The sequence below is a fragment of the Saccopteryx leptura genome, chromosome 8 (genome assembly GCF_036850995.1).
Source record: "Saccopteryx leptura isolate mSacLep1 chromosome 8, mSacLep1_pri_phased_curated, whole genome shotgun sequence".
Classification (NCBI taxonomy): Eukaryota; Metazoa; Chordata; class Mammalia; order Chiroptera; family Emballonuridae; genus Saccopteryx; species Saccopteryx leptura.
In genome coordinates this window covers 52,949,900-52,969,780 of record NC_089510.1, presented here as the reverse complement: position 1 = coordinate 52,969,780, position 19,881 = coordinate 52,949,900, and the positions used below count along the sequence as shown (strand labels likewise).

Below are 19,881 nucleotides of genomic sequence, written 5' to 3'. Positions count from 1 at the left end.
CTCTTGGGACTGCTTTCGCTGTGTCCATTGATTTTGGGTTATGTGTTCATTTTCATTTGTCTCCAGGTAACTTTTGATTTCTTCCTTGACCTTATTGTTAATCCATTCATTGATTAATAACATGTTATTTAGCCTCTATGTGTTTGAGTGTTTTTCAGTCTTTTTATTTTAATTGATTTCTAGTTTCATACAATTGTGGTCAGAGAAGATGCTGTATATTATTTCAATCTTCTTGAATTGATCAAGACTTATTTTGCATCCTAACATGTGGTCTATCTTTAAAACTATTTCATGTGCACCTGAGAAGAATGTACATTCTATTGCTTTGGGATAAAATGTTCTGTAAATATCAATTAACTCTATTTGGCTCGGTATTTTGTTTAAGGTCACTGTTGCCTTATTGATTTTTTTTCTTGATCTGAAAGATCTATCCATTGATGTCAGTGGGATGTCTAAATTTCCTACTTTGATGGTATAGCTGTTGATCTCTCCCTTAATATCCATCAAGATTTTCTTTATATATTTAGGTGCCCCTATGTTTGGTACATATATGTTTGTAAGGGCTATATCCTTTTGTTGGGTTTATCCTTTTAGTATTATGTAGTGACTTTCTTTGTCTCTTGTTATGGCCTTTGTTTTAAAGTCTATTTTGTCTGATATGCATGTTGCTGCCCCAGCTTTTTGTTTGTTTCCATTAGCATGGAATATTTTTTTCCATCCCTTCACTTTCAGTTTGTATATATTTTTTGTTCTGAGGTAGGTCTTGTAGGCAGCATATATATGGGGCGTGTTTTCTTATCCATTCAGCTATCCTATGTCTTTTGATTAGAGCATTTAATTCATTTGCATTTAAGGTTATTATTGAAAGGTATTTACTTATTGCCATTTTATTCTTTATAGCTGTGTTTCTCTTTTTTCTTTTTCTCTTTCTTCTTAAGAAGATCCTTTAGCATTACTTGCAATACTAGTTTGGTGGTAATGAACTCTTTTAGTTTTTTATCTGGGATGCTCTTTATTTTGCCTTTAACTTTAAATGATAGCCTTGCTGGATAGAGTAGTCTTGGTCTAAGTCCTTGCTTTTCATCAGGGGCCCATTTACATGTATGTTAGGACTGGTGACCCCGGGAAGACACAGCTGAAACTTTGACAGGCGACAACCCACATCTTCTTGTGGAGGAACACAGCCAGGCCACCTCACTCATCCTCAGGTGCTCCCTTCCCTGCCCCAGGCAGCTGTCAAGTCCTGCTGTGCAGTTCCCATTTGTCCCCACTGCCACCATCCTGGTCCTGGCTGCCATCACTTCTGTCCTGTTGAGTAAATTCTGAACTGTTCTCCTCAGTTCATCTCATCCCCCTACTCTAATCTGCATGTTGCTAATTAAAATAGCTTTTTAAATATTCAGATAGGATTTTATAATTTCCTCCCTTTGAATCCTCCAGTGATCTGCTGTTGCCTTTAACTTAAAACTCACACTCTTCAACAGGCTCAGCACTGGGATGTCCACTCCCCCAGCGTTGAGGCACTTGGCCTCTCTCTGAAGGCTCAGATCTTATTCTTGCTTTGATTTACACGTCAGTCTACTTGTTGAAAGTTCTGGCCAATGCCTTATTTATAATAGAGACTGAATCAGTATTTTAGTACAGATGAGATCTCCAAGATCTCATGTTACAAAATATAAAATTGTTTTGACACCACACTTACAGTATTTTATTTTAATTTTCTCTACTTCAGTGGTCTATAACTTCTCTTGCTAAGTTAGTTTCTTTTAAGGTTATTTCAGTCTTTCGTTTTGTATAATATATCTGCTCTTATTATTATTATTATTTTTTTTTTTGTATTTTTCTGAAGCTGGAAACGGGGAGAGACAGTCAGACAGACTCCCGCATGCGCCCGACCGGAATCCACCCGGCACGCCCACCAGGGGCAATGCTCTGCCCACCAGGGGGCAATGCTCTGCCGTGACCAGAGCCACTCTAGCGCCTGGGGCAGAGGCCAAGGAGCCATCCCCAGCGCCCGGGCCACCTTTGCTCCAACGGAGCCTTGGCTGCGGGAGGGGAAGAGAGAGACAGAGAGGAAGGAGGGGGGGGGTGGAGAAGCAAATGGGCGCATCTCCTATGTGCCCTGGCCGGGAATCAAACCCGGGTCCCCCGCACGCCAGGCCGACGCTCTACCGCTGAGCCAACCAGCCAGGGCCTGCTCTTATTTATTTCAATAGTACTTTCTTTTTCACTATTTAATTTTTCTTTTTTTATCTCTTTATTGAGATATAATTGAGAGATAACATTGCTAAAACTACTTTTTATTCTTTTTATTTCTTAGGTGTCCACCTGTATACCTGTGCTCTCTCATTTTCCTGTACTACTTGTAGAATACATTTTAAACCATTCACTTTGAAATCCAAACATGCCTACCAGTCAGCACAGACTTCTAACAACTTCATTATATGTTCTAGTGTGCCTGAGCATTCACATATTGAAATAAATGTTATTATAATTTATTTTTATTTCTCCTCAATATTTTAGGTAGGGATTTACATTTATTTTCTTTTCAAAGTTATATATATGGGTGGTTAGCAGCAAACTTCCATCAGGACAGCCCAGCCAGCATTGTTATAAAAAGTGGGCCTTTGTTCTGTTTCAATGGAGAACCACTATTTTAAGTAACCCTTAAAGCCCACTTTGAATTGCCTCCTAGCGGGTGACTGCTTCCTGGTTTGCCTGGAATGGCCTTGGTCTGACCCGATTGTCCTGGCAGAATTATGAGTGATGTTCCTTTCAGTGTTGAGGGTCCCTGTTTGGATGATAAATTATGTATCACAGATTTTTTAGAAGCATTTCTTCTCTTTTCTATCCTCATCACGTTATTCCCTTTCCAGCAGCATTCTCTGTCTCAACTCAGTCTTTCTATATCTTTAGACAAAAGTGCTTGGTCCCTCTGCTGTGGAAATTTTGCTGCTGAAAGCTGCCAGCATTCTGTTTTCCTTGCCCTTGCAAAGAATCGAAGATAACTGTTTGAATATCTTCAGTGCCTCGGCCTTTTTTCCCCTCATTAACTCCATCTTGTTTCCACCAATTCTCTTAATTTACTCTTCTATTTTTAGCGTTTCTACCCCACTCCCTTTTCCACTTACTTTTCTACAGAGCCTGGCTGTTCTGCCAGATTTTCATGCTTTCCCAAAATTAATTTTGCCTTATCTGACAATTTGCAACTTCAAATTTTTGCCTATAAATAGACTCTGTCAGTTTTTTAGCCCAAAGTCTTTTTTGTTAGTTTGTTTCTATGCAAACACTCTGGTGGTAACTCAGATTAAAATAAGCATTCCTCAATTCCATTTTTAGCTGAAAGCTTCATGTGTTACCTTTGGATCATACTATAAACTGCTCTTACTCTGATATGGAAGTATCTCCAAACAACACTGTTCTGTAATTTCTTCAGGAAATGCCATATTTTTGCTTTATTTTATTTCTTAACAAATACAGGAATTTTAGCCTTTGGATTAACATGTTTAGCTCCCAAGAGTTTTAAAGATGCTTAGTCTAATATTTTTTTATTCTGGTAAAATACATGTAACTTAAAATTTACCGTCTTAATCATTTTAAAGTGTACAACTCAGTGGCATTAAGTACATTCACAATGTTGTGCAACCATCAACTCTTGTCTAGTTCCAAAACTTTTTATCCCCCCAAACAGAAATCTGCACACACTGAGCAGTCACTCCACACCCTCCTCCAAGCGCATGACAGCCACTCATCTGCTTTCTGTCTCTGTGGATTTGCCTCTTCTGAACATTTCATATAAATGGAATTATACATTCGTTGCTGTCTTGCTTTATTTACTTAGCAAATTTGTTCAAGGTTCATCTATGTTATAGCATGTGTCTTTATTTTTAATTTTTTTAATTTTTTTTTTTTTTTTTTTTCTGAAGCTGGAAACGGGGAGAGACAGTCAGACAGACTCCCGCATGCGCCCGACCGGGATCCACCCGGCACGCCCACCAGGGGCGACGCTCTGTCCACCAGGGGGCGATGCTCTGCCCCTCCGGGGCGTCGCTCTGCCATGACCAGAGCCACTCTAGCGCCTGGGGCAGAGGCCAAGGAGCCATCCCCAGTGCCCGGGCCATCTTTGCTCCAATGGAGCCTTGGCTGCGGGAGGGGAAGAGAGAGACAGAGAGGAAGGGGGTGGAGGGGTGGAGAAGCAAATGGGCGCCTCTCTTATGTGCCCTGGCCGGGAATCGAACCCGGGTCCCCCGCATGCCAGGCCGATGCTCTACCGCTGAGCCAACCAGCCAGGGCCCATGTGTCTTTATTTTTAAATAATATTTTATTTTATAGATAAATCACTTTTTGTTTATCCAGTCATCAGTTGGTGTGTTCAGTTTTTATCAGATCCTTGCTGAAAGATGAAGTGAGCGTTACAGTAGCTTAAGTGCAGTGGATAGCGCACAGACACTCCAAGGAGCGCGTCGTAGCGCCTGGCTGTGCGGTGATGCTGGGGAGAGCGTGTGCAAGGGAACGAGCTAGCTCTGTTCGGATGCCGGAATCATTCTCCTCTCTGGTCTTTTTCCACCCGCCAACATTTTTTTTTTCATTTTCTGGTAACTAGGTTATGTTTTGTTTACCGTTATATTTATAGGTTTTAGAAAATACAACTGAATAAAACTATTCCTAGTCCCACCATCCAAAAGCAACATTTTGATATATTTTCTTTTGGTCATTTTTCCATATTTGAGTATTTTATTTTTATCTAATTATGGTCACATTGAACAGAAAATTTTATATGCTGCTCTTTTTTTATAAAATCCACTTATTTAACAAATATTTGACTGTAATGTGCTGGGCACTGCTCTGGATGTCTCTGATGCAGGAATAAGAAGTACTGGGGGACGTGGTTGGGGGGTCATCAGTCTATACTGACATTTAAAGCTCCGGTGCTGTCCACGCCCTCCTGGGGGAGAGCTGATGGTGCTGAGGGCAGGAGCCAGGACCTCCCCGTGCTGAGGCCAGCAGGGTCGGAGACCGAGCAGGAAGGGCAGCCTGGGGAGTCCGAAAGGCAGCAGCGTCTGAGGAGAAAAGCTCTGAGTGGGAGTGGTCCCTCGGGTCCTGTGCCGCAGAGCCTCTGAGTGAGATGGGGAAGAGCATTAACCACTGAGCCTGGCAGCGTGGTGATCAGGATGGAGCTCACGGCGTAGAGAGGGTCACAGCCCAGTTGGAGTATGCTGAGGAGCAAATGACAGAATATTTAAATATTTCTGTGTTTCATATATTCTTAGACATAACTAGATGACAGATAAGATGTTAATTGTACATTTTACTTGACCACTTACTGTCTTCTTACTGTGTGACCTTTGCATTATTTCCAACTTTTATTTTTACAAACAAGATCAAAGTGAGCAGCTTTGTAAACTTGCTCTTCTACTTTTAGCATTATTTCCTTTGGCCAGAGGCACAGAGAGGCAGGTGCTGGGCTAAGAGCAGAGTGCCTTTAAAGCATATGATTCTCATTTGCTCAAATCCTTTCTGGAAGGATGGGCTGGTTTTCCCCCTCTGCCAGCAGTGTCTGAGGGCCTCGGGGACGACTGCAGTTGTCCATGAGTCCTCCCAGAGCGAGTCTCTTCTGTCAGTTTAGAAGTACTCTTAACCTTGAAGAGAATTGAATGACCAGAGCAAAACCCACATATGGAATGAAAACTACACACAACTCACTAAATAGCTATGTTAAACAGAATGCATACACAGTGATTGCCAATCGTATGGAACCACACTTAAATGTGATGCTGGTGTTTGTTACCAACCCTTTTCCACTAAGGTTCTGGTGAGAACTTTGACCAGATATGGCTAGGGAGCTACCTTCTCAGCCATGATCTTCACCTCCCATTCCTGTGCGTACGTACAGATGTGATCAGTGCTAGAATGGAGGGAATTCACCCTTTTCCAGTAAGCACCTGTGGTCTCTCGTTGCAGCTGCCTGCCAGAATCAGGGGGCGACACCTGCCCTTTCTGTGCATGCCTCAGGGGGAGTTTCACAAGCAGCTTGTGGCAAAGAGAAAACCACCCCCAGGCTGATAGCCATCTCAAAAATGCCCGCCCCTCCCCCTCCCTGTTCCTCAAAAACTCTCCACCACTTTATAGTTACTTTGTGGCCATGTTATGAATTGTCCCTCTGTGCAGCAGTAGCTGGATAAGAGGAACTGGCCCTAGCTGCCCTGCTGGTTTGCTGTTTAACTGCTGGCTCCACAGTGGCTCATCTCCTGCTTCATTCATTCCATCCAGCAGGACAGGTATTGCTGTTTGCTGGGCCTTAAGTGGAAAGGTGGAGTGTGATGTCCAACATGAATAGTGTGCTAAGAAAGTTGCAGGTGCCTCTCTCTCCCTCCTTTCAATGGAGTCATTTTCTGGACCGGTCATGGAGCACCACAGATAGTCCCCACAGGGGGTGTCCAGCGGCACAGAGCAGCTCTGCGGAGTGGTTGAGTGTTCGGACCAGGAAGACCTGGATGCATTCCCGCACTGTTACTGGCTCGGTGGCTTGAGTGGATGACTTCTCTGAATCTCATTTTCTCCTCTGTTTAACAAATAGAAGGATGATGAAGTACCAGCCACCTTAAATTATTGCAGGAAATCATACGATGATGTATGTAATGTGCCCTCAGTAGTGCCTGACCCACTGGGGCTCAGTCAGGATGAACTGTTTCCATTATTATCCGCTCATCCCTGCTGGCTCTTTCTGACTCATTGCTCCAAATTAGTGGCTCGGACCCAACTCTTAAGCCTCTCTCTGTTTCCTCCTTGCAGGGGGCTTTGTGAAGAAGCATGGTCAGCCCGTTTCCAAAACCTCGGGGTAAGTTCTGGGCTGTTGGAGCCAGGGTAAGGGCTGGATTGGCTTTTCCTGCTGACTTGACAGAACAGCAGGTCTAGGGAGCAGATCTCCTTGGGCATCCTGGGTTACGATAGCTCCAGCGGAAGCCTTTGGGGATATGGTAGGCCATTCACACAGTGCCTCGCGACTTGGCCTCCTCTGTGGGCAGCCCCATGACTGGCCCAGCTGCTGAGTGCTACGGAGGGGGCTCTGTGGCCATGGAGTCTGCAGGGTGTCCAACACCCAGGGCAGTGGTTGAAAGGCTTACGCGAGCAGACTGAGGAGAGTGGACCTGTAAGGGTCAGGATGGGCAACAGTCACAATGGCCCAACCCAGGGAAAGTTTATTTCTTACTCAAGCAAAGTCAGTTCAGATATTCGTGAACAGGTGGAGAACCTCCCTGTTATTTTTCAGGAATCCAGGTTCTTTCCATCACCTCCTAGTCACTGGAGCCTCTGCTGGACCCTCTGCATCTAGCAAGAAGAGTGGGCCAGTGTGGAGAATCCCACAGGAGATTGTGTGGGTCCAGCCTAGAAGGGCATTCAGCACTTGTGCTCACACTCTGTTGGCCAAAACCCAGGCTATTGGCCGTAATTCAGTAGAATTCGGGAAACTGTACTTCAAGGGAGTCAAGTAAATGAAGTCTAGCTACATGTCCAGGAGGTAGACAAAATAGGTTTTGGTGCCACATTTTTCTAGGGGATGATACCTCAGAAGTGTGCTTGAGGTATAGAATTGGCTCCTTTACTGGTCCCTGGCCTGAGTTAAGTGACTTAGATGGGGTCAGAGAGAAGCTCTGACTTGCTGCAGTGTCTGGGGCTGGATTCTCGCCGATTTTTTTCCAGGGACAGATTCACATCCCCTGCAGTGGAGACCCGTCCTAGCATCTGGGGAGAGTGCCCACCTAAATTTGCTACGAAGCTGGGCCGCACAGTGGTCAAAGAAGGACAGATGGGACGATTCTCCTGCAAGATCACTGGCCGGCCCCAACCACAGGTCACCTGGCTAAAGGTGAGGTTTTGTCTGCCCCAACTCTAGCCAGGCCTGGGGACCCTGAAAGTTTAGGGTTGGACCCTTGGACAAGTGGGAATATCTTTCTAATCAGGTCATTCTGCTCCATCTGTGGGAGGTTCTTGGGGTTTCTCTGTGCTCTTGACCTGTTTGCAGAGTCATTTTTCTTGCTCAGGCCACAGAGTCCTATAATCCACATGCTCACAGAACAGCGTAAGACTTTTGAGGCAACACGGACCTGACCATCACCACAGGGTGGGATTGGAAGCCATGGGACTAGGTTTTAAGCCACAGCTCCCTGGTTCACAAAGCATGTGCCACTGGGCAAGTCATCCCTGTCTTCCTTATCTATGAAGCAGAGCTATCTCACCTGCCTCAGTATATGCCATGTGGAGGTGCTTTGTACAATAAATCGATTCGGGTCTGGGCAGCACAGAGCAGAGGTGGAGGGGAGCCGGTGGAAAGGGGAGTGGAGGCAGCAGGAGAGCAGCTCTCCCACAGATGGAACTCCTGGATTAACATGAGTGATGGGACATGTTCCACCTGTTTCCTAGTTCTTCCGAACTGACCCTGGGCAAAGAATAAAAGGAACCAGGAGGCAAAGGAGAACTACAATGAGGAATATAGGACTTCCTGCCTCAAACCAGGGCTCCTGTGAAACGTTCCATACGTCTGCTCTAAGCTGGAGCAGATACCACCCTGCATCCACAGACCTCGAGTCAGGCCACTGGGCTGTTCAGAGACTGCTCTTGCACAGCGTGGGGGACGCAGTTGATGTTGTAATACCTATGTATAGTGTCAGGTGGAAACTAGACTTCCCACGGCGATCACTTCAGAAGGCAGATAAATGTCTGATTGCTATGCTGTACACCTGGAACTAATATATCAGTATAATAACCTATGTCAACTGTAATTGAAAAGTAATTTTTTAAGTCTGTTTTCTAAGCATGTTAACAGAGCCCGGAGCAGAGGGATCTGCTGCCCGTGCCTGGTGTCCGTCCCACTTGGACTGGCTGGAGGTGGGGGCGGGGCCAGCAGGTGAGCAGGTGTCTCTGACCAGGTCGCCCGTTGCCGCCCACAGGGAGACGTTCCCCTGCAGCCGAGCGCCCGTGTGTCGATGTCTGAGAGGAACGGGATGCAAGTCCTAGAAATCCACGAGGTTAACCCTGATGACGTGGGAGTGTACACGTGCCTGGTGGTGAACGGGTCAGGGAAGGCCTCCATGTCGGCCGAGCTTTCCATCCAAGGTAGGGGTGGCGGAGGGCCAGAGCTCCCCCTGTTCATGTGTCTCTGTGAGTTACCCGTGTCGTAGTTACACACCCAGGTGTTCCCCAGAGGCAGGGTCTTCGGCCAGAAGGCAGGAAGGGGGAGGGCAGCACAGACATGGCCGCTGAGGAAGGTGCTTCAGTGTGTCCCCCCCTCCACCCCGCACCTGTGTCTTCAGTCCTTTCTCGCCCAGACTCCATGACGTGTCTCTAAGTGCCAGCTGGAAGAGTGGACATTGCTAATGGCTTGCCAACACCCCAAATGTAACCTGCCTGAAATTTAACTTGTCATCCACTCTTCACTCTGTCCTTCAGATCAAGTGTTCCCTCAGCTCCCTTCTCTCTCCCAGGCCCCTCCTTCCCCTTCCCGCCCAGACTGGACAGCCGGCCCCCCCTGCCCCTGCCTGCTCCCCGCTGTCACCCAGCCCTGTCAGCTCTCCCGTGAAGTGTCCTCGAGTGTGTCTCCTCCCTGTGTCCCCCTGGGTTCCAGCAAGTCCGGTGGGGACAGTTGGAGCGTGTGGAGCGGGAGCCTGGAGCGAGGGGGAACGGGGATTTGGAGGCTCAAGGGGGGAAGCGACCCTCATCTATCTCTCCTGCTCCTTCCTTACCTCCTTTCTTCTGTGATTTTTCCTTCCACATTTCCTTCCTTCCCCAGAAACGATCCCTCCTCACCCCCTTCACCACTTTTCCCCAAGCATTCTTCACAACCCCCAAGAAAACTGGACTCCACATGGCAGCTGAGGACGTGCATCTGGGCATAAACATGTTAAACGGAAACATGTTTCATGAAACAGTCCCAAGTTGCACTGAGTACAGCGCATGCTGGTGTTTTCTGTTCTGTTCTGCGTCCTCTGGTCCGGACCAGAGAGTCGGCCTTAGCAGCCCCCCGCCAGAGCAGGGCCGGCAGTGCCGCCTGGAGACGGCGTCTCAGTCATTCTCCCCTCACTGGCCGTGGCACCGGGTTAGAGTCTGTTCCCTTCTGTAGGAAGACAAAGGGCTGTGCTCTCTGGGGTTGGTTTTCAAACACGCCCAGGGAAAGCGCCACACACAGAGCGGAGGGAGAGATGAGACGGCCAAACACTGATGTTCCCTGCATCTGGGTGATGGCTTTCAGGGTGTGTTACCTCCTTCTCTCTACTACTGTATTTTTTGAAATTTTCGATGATAAAATTAAAAAAACTAATAATGTGACAGGAAAAAAAAATTTTTTTTTTAGGAACTGAATAAAAATACACATTACCTTAACATTTTATAGCAGGTATTTGGGGGAGTTTGTTTTTGAGGGCTGTGTGACTTGAACTGTGAGGGTTTGAAATGAGCAGTATATGTTTATTTCTGTCCCTCTATTAGTCTTGGTTTCCTTCTGTGGGCTAGAGGACAGGCAGGTGCCCTGCTGCAGGGGGTGACAGAGAGGCCGCGTGAGCAGCGAGCAGCCGTGGGGCACTGGCAGTGTCTCCAGAGCTCAGAGGAGCTGACAGATTCACCCAAAAGTCCAGGACCGGAGAGGCGGGTGAGGGAGGCGGGACCGCGGCGTGGGAGAGTGAGAGCTCGGGAGGGGGACACTCTGAAACAAACGGAAGGGATTGCTGTCTTACTGCGTTCTCTGCTTGGTGAAGAACATCCCGCTAACAGTGTTTCTCCCCTCTCCCTTCTTCCAGGTTTGGACAATGCCAATAGGTATGTCTAGGCTTTGTGATTATTCTGTCTCCATCTTGCAGTGCCCCGAATTTCTGAGTCATAGGGGGAGGGAGAACTGTTTGGGGGGTATTGTTTCATTCCGGGTGTTGTGCTTTATGCTCATACTGTAATTTGCCTTCGGTATTTGAGTCTCGAAGACTCAGTGCCATCGTCTGTCTCAGAGCCCGCTCAGTGTCTTTTCCGGCCACGTCACTAGGAAGGGCACTGTGCTGTGACAGGGAGCCTGCCACGTGCCAGCCCGACCCACTGCTCACCCGGCACCTCTTCCTGGGAGCCCCCTCACTGGGCACGAGGCTCAGACCCACTGCTCACCCGGCCCCTCTTCCTGGGAGCCCCCTCGCTGGGGACGAGGCTCAGACCCACTGCTCACCCGGCCCCTCTTCCTGGGAGCCCCCTCACTGGCACGAGGCTCAGGCTGAGACTCAGGGCAGGCTCTGGGAGTGCAGCGTGAGCAGATGTCTGGTGTTGAGAAGGACTTGAAAGAGCCGCACAAAGACAATTACAGATGTGAGGGGCCTGAGGAGGAGTGACAGAGAAGCACGCACTGAGGTCAGAGGTCGAAGGACCCCTTGCTGGAGCCTTGCTGTTTGAGCTCAGGCCCGTGAGAGTGACACTCGCCCAGTGAAGAGGAGCTCCGGGAGGAAGTGTCCCAAGCAGGGGGGCAGTGAGTGTGGAAGCCGTCAGAGGAGAGGTGGGCACCGGGGCGCCACGTGGCTGCAGCCGGGTCACACCGGAGACGGTGTCCTGCGAGGTTCAAGAGGCAGCCGAGTCCGCACACAGAGGGGCATCCGGTCGGCCCCCTCGGGAACCTGTTTTGTTCTTAATATAATGGAAAAGCGGTTGGAAAATCTTTAAACTTGAAATGACATGATGTGGTTTCTGTTTTTAAAAGATTGACTACACTTGGCCCTGGCCGGTTGGCTCAGCCGTAGAGCGTCGGCCTGGCGTGCGGGGGACCCGGGTTCGATTCCCGGCCAGGGCACACAGGAGAAGCGCCCATTTGCTTCTCCACCCCCCCCCCCTTCCTCTCTGTCTCTCTCTTCCCCTCCCACAGCCAAGGCTCCATTGGAGCAAAGATGGCCCGGGCGCTGGGGATGGCTCCTTGGCCTCTGCCCCAGGCGCTAGAGTGGCTCTGGTCACAGCAGAGCGACGCCCTGGAGGGGCAGAGCATCGCCCCCTGGTGGGCAGAGCGTCGCCCCTGGTGGGCAGAGCGTCGCCCCTGGTGGGCGTGCCGGGTGGATCCCGGTCGGGCGCATGCGGGAGTCTGTCTGACTGTCTCTCCCCGTTTCTGGCTTCAGAAAAATACAGGGGAAAAAAAAAAAAAAGACTGACTACACTTGCTCTGTGGGACGTGGGTGCGAGGCCGGCAGGGCAGGGGAGCCGGCCGTGTGGTTTGAATAGGGTGGTACTCAGAGAAGAGAAAACAGGCAGATCAGGTGAGTGGAGAGGGAACAGGCTCTGGACTGGGGTGAGAGCAGGGGAGTCTCAAGAGTGGCTGCTTGTTCTCCAGCTTGGGAAGCTGAGAGAACTGCAGAGAAAGGTTGTTGCTCTCACTTTCTTTTCATTTGTGGGCTTTTGTGATCCCTGGAATGTGCTTGTGATGAGTGATGCTTTTGAGTAACCAGCTGTTCCTCCTTCTCCTTCTCTTTCCCCACTCTCCTCCCAACCCACTACCACCACCAAACAGGTCACTTTTTAGGGGAACAAAGGCCGCCAGTTCAGATATCAGGAAGGAGGTGACCAATGGAATCACACAGGGGCCAAAGCTGAGCAGCCTGGGAGCGGCCACGGAAAGTCCGAACTGCTCCAGCACCCAGAGAGCCGGCTCCCCCGCCTGGGCCACCAGCAGCCAGCCTCAGCCCCCGAGGGAAGCCGGGCTGGAGCTGTCTGGGGACTCCCCCAGAAAGACCCTGAGGACCCCCGCCCTGCAGAAGACTTCCAGCACCATCACCCTCCAGGCCGCAAAAATCCAGCCGGAAGCGCTGGCCTCTGGCACCATCTTTCCTTCTGGGGAAGAGAGGGCGAGGCCAGCTGCTGCCCAGCTGGCCACTGCCCCACTCAGGCAGTCCGGCCCGGGAGCCCAGGAAGTTGTGAACAAGGTCACTACCAGGAAAGTCCCCATGGAGAGCTGGAGGGATTCAGCACTCCCCAAGTTCGAGAGCAAGCCCCAAAGCCAGGAAGTCCATGAAGGTCAAACAGTCACGTTCAGGAGTGAGGGTGAGTAGAGCTGACTAAGTCACTGGCCCTCAGGGTGGCCCTGGGCGGCCACTCCTTCCTTCAGCACGGTGGTCTGAGCCTGCTGGACCACCCGTCCCCTTGGTCACCGGGCACCCCAGAAGCCATCTTACAGAGGTCTTCCCTCGGGAAGGACTCAGTCTAGTAACGTCCCTTGTACCAGAGAAAGCGCCAACAGTGTCCCCTTGCCCATTGTTGGGGAGAGCATCAACCTTGTGCCCTGATTCTTGCCACCCAAGGGGGGAAACCTGATCATCACCATCGGCGTCACCATCAGAAAGCCAGCCCCAGGGCCCCTTCTCTTTCCTCCCGTCTGCTGGCTCTGGCTCACAGGAGACCTGGCTGTCCCCCGGCGTCCCACCCCCAGGGACCCTGCCTCCGTCTCGGGTTGTGGACTTTTGTGACGCAGAGGGCTGCGGGTAGGAAGTGGACTCAAGCAGGAGGCGGCCACACACCAGACGGAGCTCTTCCCCCGTTTGGCCTTCCACCCAGCACATGTGTTCCCGGGAATCTCACAGCCTTCCCCTGGCCCTGTAGTTTCAGGGATCCCGAAGCCACAAGTGACCTGGTTCCTGGAAGGTGTCCCCGTGAGGAGCCGGGAAGGCACCGCTGAGATTTATGAAGATGGTGGGTCCCATTGCCTCTGCCTGCTGAGAGCCCGGGCAAGGGACAGCGGGAACTACAGCTGCACGGCCTCCAGCGTCCGAGGCCAGGCGTCCTGCAACTGGACCCTCCTGGTGAAAAGTGAGTACCTTCCTCCGGGTCACCAGGGACCCTTGTGGGGAAGTCTTCCTCTACTGCTCCGGGTCATCTCCCCCACCCCCAACCCCCGCCCCAGGGTGTATAACCCACAGGAACATTGTTCTTACACACGTGCCAAGGCCAAAGTCATTGCTCCAGACAGTGATTCCTGGTCAGGAGTTCATCAGAACCACCTCTAAATAAGCATGCCCAGGCCCCACGACCCACCCCGCTGAGAGCTAGCTTTTTGAGGCTCCTCAGCTGTCCCAGTAGCTGTCCCATGACTCACTTTTATAACCACAGGGAACCAAACGTTCACTGAATATACACGTTTAAAGTAACGGGAGATGTTGTGGGGTCCCACATCTTTTATGTTTATTGTAATATCTGTTTATAAAAGTAATGTGTGTTCATTGTGGGGAATTTAAACAATATATTATCTTATGACTCAAATAAATGATGTTTTAATGTTTTTAAAACAACATTGACATTGTGCTGTTTGTACACTGCTTTCTATCCTAATTTGCTCAGGTTACATAAGCATCTTTCTATACTGTTTCTTTCTATATTATTTAATATTATTTAAACACATCTTTTTTTTTTCTTTTGCTGTATACCCCTTACCCAAAGTCAAATTGTCTTCTGTCACCTTAAACGCATCTTTTAATGGCCACATAATGTTTCCTAAAATAATGCACCTGACATAGGCATGGCCTTATTAATGAATATTCAGATTGTTTCCATTTTTTCACTATTATAACAAAACTGTGATAAATACGCATGGAGCCATCTCTCTTCCTGTAAAAATTTCCCCAATTTATCTTTTCTTCTCTCTCTGCAGAAAAGCTTTCTGTTTCCCTTGGGGAGACTTCTCTGTCCATCTTTCCCTTCTCCACAGATTGTAACCAATGCGGATTTACTTTTGTGCCATTGGCTCCCCCTCCCTTTGAGGCCTCTCGCTTTGCCCTGTGGGCATGCTTTGGTCTTCCCTGGACCAGAAAGGGAAAGAAAAGTCATCATCCTTCTCAACTGCCTCTGGAGCTCCTACTGTTGTATCTCTCCACTCTCTTTCGTCCTTAAAGCTGCTGCCAGGGTTAGGTAGTCTCTGCACAGCTTCTACTGGATGATCACAGCTAACCTCCCTGCTGAAAAAGCCAGGGGTTATGTTAATGTTTCCCTTGCGTTGCTCCATTTAGTTATCCCAATAGTCTTACAAGCTAATTATGGTTACACCCATTTTCCATTTTCCAGATAGTACTGAGTTGTAGTGCGTTTAAGTGACTTGTCTAAGGTCACATGCTTTGGAAAAGATATCCTACTTCTAACCTATGTTATGTTCAATGGCTCCCAAGGGCATCTTTCTAATGAGAGAATTTGACATTGACGGGGGTGGGGGTCATGCCTCACCACACCTCTCACTCGGGGAGTCTGCCCCTCCCGCCCTCAGGGCCCGTGCCTTTCAGATGCTCCATCACTGACTCCAGCTGCTCTCCCACCGCCTCCTCCCCCCTCCCGGAGCTCTGGTCTCACAGAGGAAGGGCGGGTGCAGAGGCAGAGAGCTGGGCGCAAGGCCTTGCTTCCCCATTGGGCTAGACTATAGGAAATTATTAACTTCATCTGTGAAAGGAACTGGCAAACTCATGCCCTTGTCACAGTCACGTCTGGAAAAGTACCTGGCACATATTAGCTGTTGCCCTTAAACCCCTGAGGTATATATAACATGGCTTGCCTCTCATCGCTGTATTGAATAGCTTCCCTTGAGAAACGCAGGTGAGATATCTTCTAATCATCACATCCAGCTATGTTTCTCAGCTATCAACCACCTTGACATTTCTGCAGCGTGTTCTGGCTGTTGTAGCGAGTTCATCCGCACTGCTGTTAACTAAAGCCCTCAGACCACAACAGGCTCCCCAGTTCAGCAATGTGGAAGACTCTGGGAAGCTCAGCTGGAGGGTCCGTCGGTAATGCAAAGTCCCAGGCCACTGGGGGCCTGGACATTGGCTCAGGAGGGAAAACCAGAGCACAGATGAGTCCTTTGATTCAGTCCTGGAACTGGAAGAAATAATTATAACAACTTGAAATTGAAATGTTCTCACCAGTGGACATGTGGTCTCTCCGTGGAAAAAGCTATTCACCAGACTGTGCAGTGACCAATGGGACATAAAGTGGATAAGAGGCCCTAGATAGTAGAGTAGGACCAGGAAAGGCGGGAGGAAGGAGCTCTGGGGAGCTCCAGGAGTCCAGAGGAAGCAGGAGGTGCCCGAGGCCCAGGGGAGAGGAGGCAGGCCTGGGTCCCCGGCATGCACAGACGCCCAGACCGCTGGGGTGTTTTGTGATGGTGAAAAACCTCTGCCTCAGGTCCAGCTGTCTACACTGGAAGTGTGCCCGCTTTCAAGAGTGAAGAGAGAGGCCCTGGCCGGTTGGCTCAGCGGTAGAGCGTCGGCCTGGCGTGCAGGGGACCCGGGTTTGATTCCCGGCTAGGGCACATAAGGAGAAGCGCCCATTTGCTTCTCCACACCCCCCTTCTTCCTCTCTGTCTCTCTCTTCCCCTCCCGCAGCCAAGGCTCCATTGGAGCAAAGATGGCCCGGGCGCTGGGGATGGCTCCTTGGCCTCTGCCCCAGGCGCTAGAGTGGCTCTGGTCTCGGCAGAGCGACACCCGGGGCGGGGGGGACAGAACATCGCCCCCTGGTGGGCAGAGCATCGCCCCTGGTGGGTGGATCCCGGTCGGGCGCATGCGGGAGTCTGTCTGACTGTCTCTCCCCGTTTCCAGCTTCAGAAAAATAAAAAAATAAAAAGAGTGAAGAGAGATCAGGCAAAGCCAGGCCTCTGAGGAAGCCTGGGATGCCCCGGGCAGTGAGGCGTCTGCCTGTAAAACTTGGGATACTGTAGCTAGTCACCAGAATGGGCCAGCCGTGCTCTGAGATGGCCTGTCGTCTTTGCCCTCACAGGACTGGCCGTGGTGGAGAGGGCCCCCTCGTTCTCCAGTGTCCTGAAAGACTGCAGCGTTGTTGAGGGCCAGGACTTTGTGCTGCAGTGCTCAGTGCAGGGACACCCAGTGCCCCGTGTCACTTGGCTACTAAATGGTGAGTCCCCCACCCGTCCCAGTGTCCTGCCCCTGTCCCCTGGTCCCTTTGGCCCCGCCTGCACTCTCACTCGGCTTCCCATTTGTCACTCGGAAGCACACACGCATAAGAAGGAAGCGCAGGGTACAGAGAGAGAGTGGGGCCTGAGGGTCTGCGTTGCCTGGCTGGGGCTGCAGTGTGAGTTGCTGCTCCTGAGCTTTGAGCTCCTCGCCCGCGAGAGGGGAATAATGCCGCCCACCTTCCAGGGCGGCGCTTGTGAAACTTAATTGGATCCTTTATATAAAACAGTTAGTGAAGTACCTGGCTCATAGGTGCACAAGCAATTTAGTTCCCTTTTTATATGGCCAGATTCATAATAGGCCCTCAATAAATATTTATTGAGTCAGTAATAAACAAATACACCAGCTTAATGAACTACACTAGAAGTTACTCCAAGTACCTTGTCTTTTATTTAGTGGCAGGTGGTTTGGGGTTCATAGACCAGTAATTCTTTCTAATGTTATAATCCCATAGAGACATGGCAAGTTTTTTTTTTTCTTTTGCCAAATAAGCTCCTTTGAAAAAATTCTATATGATCACCCTTCTCTTTTTAAAAAGGCCTGTACATCCCAAAAGTGTGAAAGAACTCTAACTTTAGAACTGAGAACAGTCCATAAAGTTGATGAAATTGAGCGAGATCTGCTTTGGGGATCAACACGGGAAATGAAGGGACACTTGTTAAGGAGTCAAGGGCACGTGTCCTTCTCTGCCACTGAGCGGCTGAGTGACCCTGGGCACCCCGTTTTAGCTCTCTGGGCATCAGCTTCTCTGTGCATGAGGAGATGGGCTCAGGGGCTCAGCTAGCTCTCACGACTGATAGGATAGTGTCCTTAAGGGGCAGCAGCACCGACTCCTGTGCACCAAATAGCCCCCACTGTAAATAGTCCCCCCCCGTGTCTGCACCACTGACCTGTGCAGCAGCACCGACTCCTGTGCACCAAATAGCCCCCCACTGTGAATAGTCCCCCCCCCGTGTCTGCACCACTGACCTGTGCAGCAGCACCGACTCCTGTGCACCAAATAGCCCCCACTGTGTCTGCACCACTGACCTGTGCAGCAGCACCGACTCCTGTGCACCAAATAGCCCCCCACTGTGAATAGTCCCCCCCCCGTGTCTGCACCACTGACCTGTGTAACAGCACCGACTCCTGTGCACCAAATAGCCCCCACTGTGAATAGCCCCCCCCCGTGTTTGCACCATTGACCTGTGCAGCAGCACCGACTCCTGTGCACCAAATAGCCCCCACTGTGAATAGCCCCCCCACTGTGTCTGCACCACTGACCTGTGCAGCAGCACCAACTCCTGTGCACCAAATAGCCCCCCACTGTGAATAGTCTCCCCCCCCCCGTGTCTGCACCTTTGACCTGTGCAGCAGCACCAACTCCTGTGCACCAAATAGCCCCCCACTGTGAATAGTCCCCCCCACTGTGTCTGTACCACTGATCTGTGCAGCAGCACCGACTCCTGTGCACCAAATGCCCCCCACTGTGAATAGTCCCCCATCCCCACTGTGCCTGCACCACTGACCTGTGCAGCAGCACCGACTCCTGTGCACCAAATAGCCCCCCACTGTGAATAGTCCCCCCCACTGTGTCTGTACCACTGATCTGTGCAGCAGCACCGACTCCTGTGCACCAAATGCCCCCCACTGTGAATAGTCCCCCATCCCCACTGTGCCTGCACCACTGACCTGTGCAGCAGCACCGACTCCTGTGCACCAAATAGCCCCCCACTGTGAATAGCCCCCCACACACACTGTGTCTGCACCACTGACCTGTGCAGCAGCACCGACTCCTGTGCACCAAATAGCCCCCACTGTGAATAGTCCCCCCCCACTGTGTCTGCACCGCTGACCTGTGTGTTGCTGGTGAGCCTTCCTTTGTGGTATAGTTTGTTAGGCTTTGATAGAAATGGTTTCTGGTCAGTGAGAGAAGGTGCCCTGTTTTCCTGTGTGTCTTCTGCTTGGCTAGACGAGTGAGGACTGAGTCTCCCTTCCCTCCACCCCTTGCTAGGAACAGAGCTCCTGTCTGGAACAGAACATGGCCTTAACCACTACTGATGGATCTGAGTAAAAGTTTCAGTTCCATCTGCTCAGAGTCCAAGCCAAAGGGGCAGGAAAATTCTTCTATAAAGGGCTAGGTGGTATCAGCTTTACAGGCTATATTGTCTCTGTCACAACTACTCACCTCTTCTGTGTGGCACAAAAGCAGCCAGAGACAGTATGTAAATGAATGAGTGTGGCCGTGTTGCAGTAAAACTTTGTGGACATGGAAATGTGAATTTCATACAGTTTTCACATGTCAGGAAATATTTTGCCTGTGATTTTTGAAGTTAATTAAAATATAAAAATATAAGAGCTATTCTTAGCTTTCAGGCTGTACAAAAACAGGCTGCAGGTCAGATTTAGCCCGCGTATAGGAGTTTGCTGACCCTGGTCCACACTCGGGACTGAAAAGCAACCCCACCTTTCACCTGGTGAATCTTGGCGTTTCTAAGCTCCTGCCACTAGAGGGCAGTTGTGCTCAAATTGGGTTTCCTTGGCAGCTGACACTGGTCTTAACCTTCTTGGAGCTGGAAGAGTTGTGTCTCCCAGTTCCGAGTGCTTTTTCTGGGGCCACCATTTCATCCTATCTTGCGGGGACAAAATAATTTCTGCTCAAGTAAAAGGACAGCTCTCAAATAGCTCGTCAGTACAGGTTTTGACAGAGGAGGCCCTTTGATAACAGCCATGGGCTATATTGGTCTTCTCAAGAAACAGAGGTTTTAGGGTGTCATTGTCACAGAAGATAAGAGCCAGGAGGGGTGTTCAGCGGCCCGGCCCCTGCCTTTCCCAGCCTCACTTCATGAAGTGCAGCAGGTCGGCGAGTCTCTTCCCTCAGGTCCTGGGGCACGCTTGCAGTCTCTTTCATGGAGACGGGAGTGTTGTTGTGCAGGAAAACATTGTGCTGTAG

General features: G+C 50.1%; 1 protein-coding gene across 3 annotated transcripts in view; it reads left to right on the top strand.

The window, feature by feature from the left end:
* Positions 1-19,881, top strand: part of MYLK (myosin light chain kinase) — a 291,028-nt gene that overhangs the window by 155,398 nt on the left and 115,749 nt on the right. For all 3 annotated transcript variants that reach the window (XM_066347834.1, XM_066347833.1, XM_066347832.1), the window contains 7 exons: positions 6,793-6,838; positions 7,702-7,867; positions 8,949-9,114; positions 10,791-10,809; positions 12,518-13,047; positions 13,603-13,809; positions 16,756-16,890. In XM_066347834.1, the coding sequence (XP_066203931.1) occupies positions 7,808-7,867; positions 8,949-9,114; positions 10,791-10,809; positions 12,518-13,047; positions 13,603-13,809; positions 16,756-16,890 (1,117 nt within the window). In that variant the 5' untranslated portion in view covers positions 6,793-6,838; positions 7,702-7,807. The remainder of the gene's footprint in view (positions 1-6,792; positions 6,839-7,701; positions 7,868-8,948; positions 9,115-10,790; positions 10,810-12,517; positions 13,048-13,602; positions 13,810-16,755; positions 16,891-19,881) is intronic.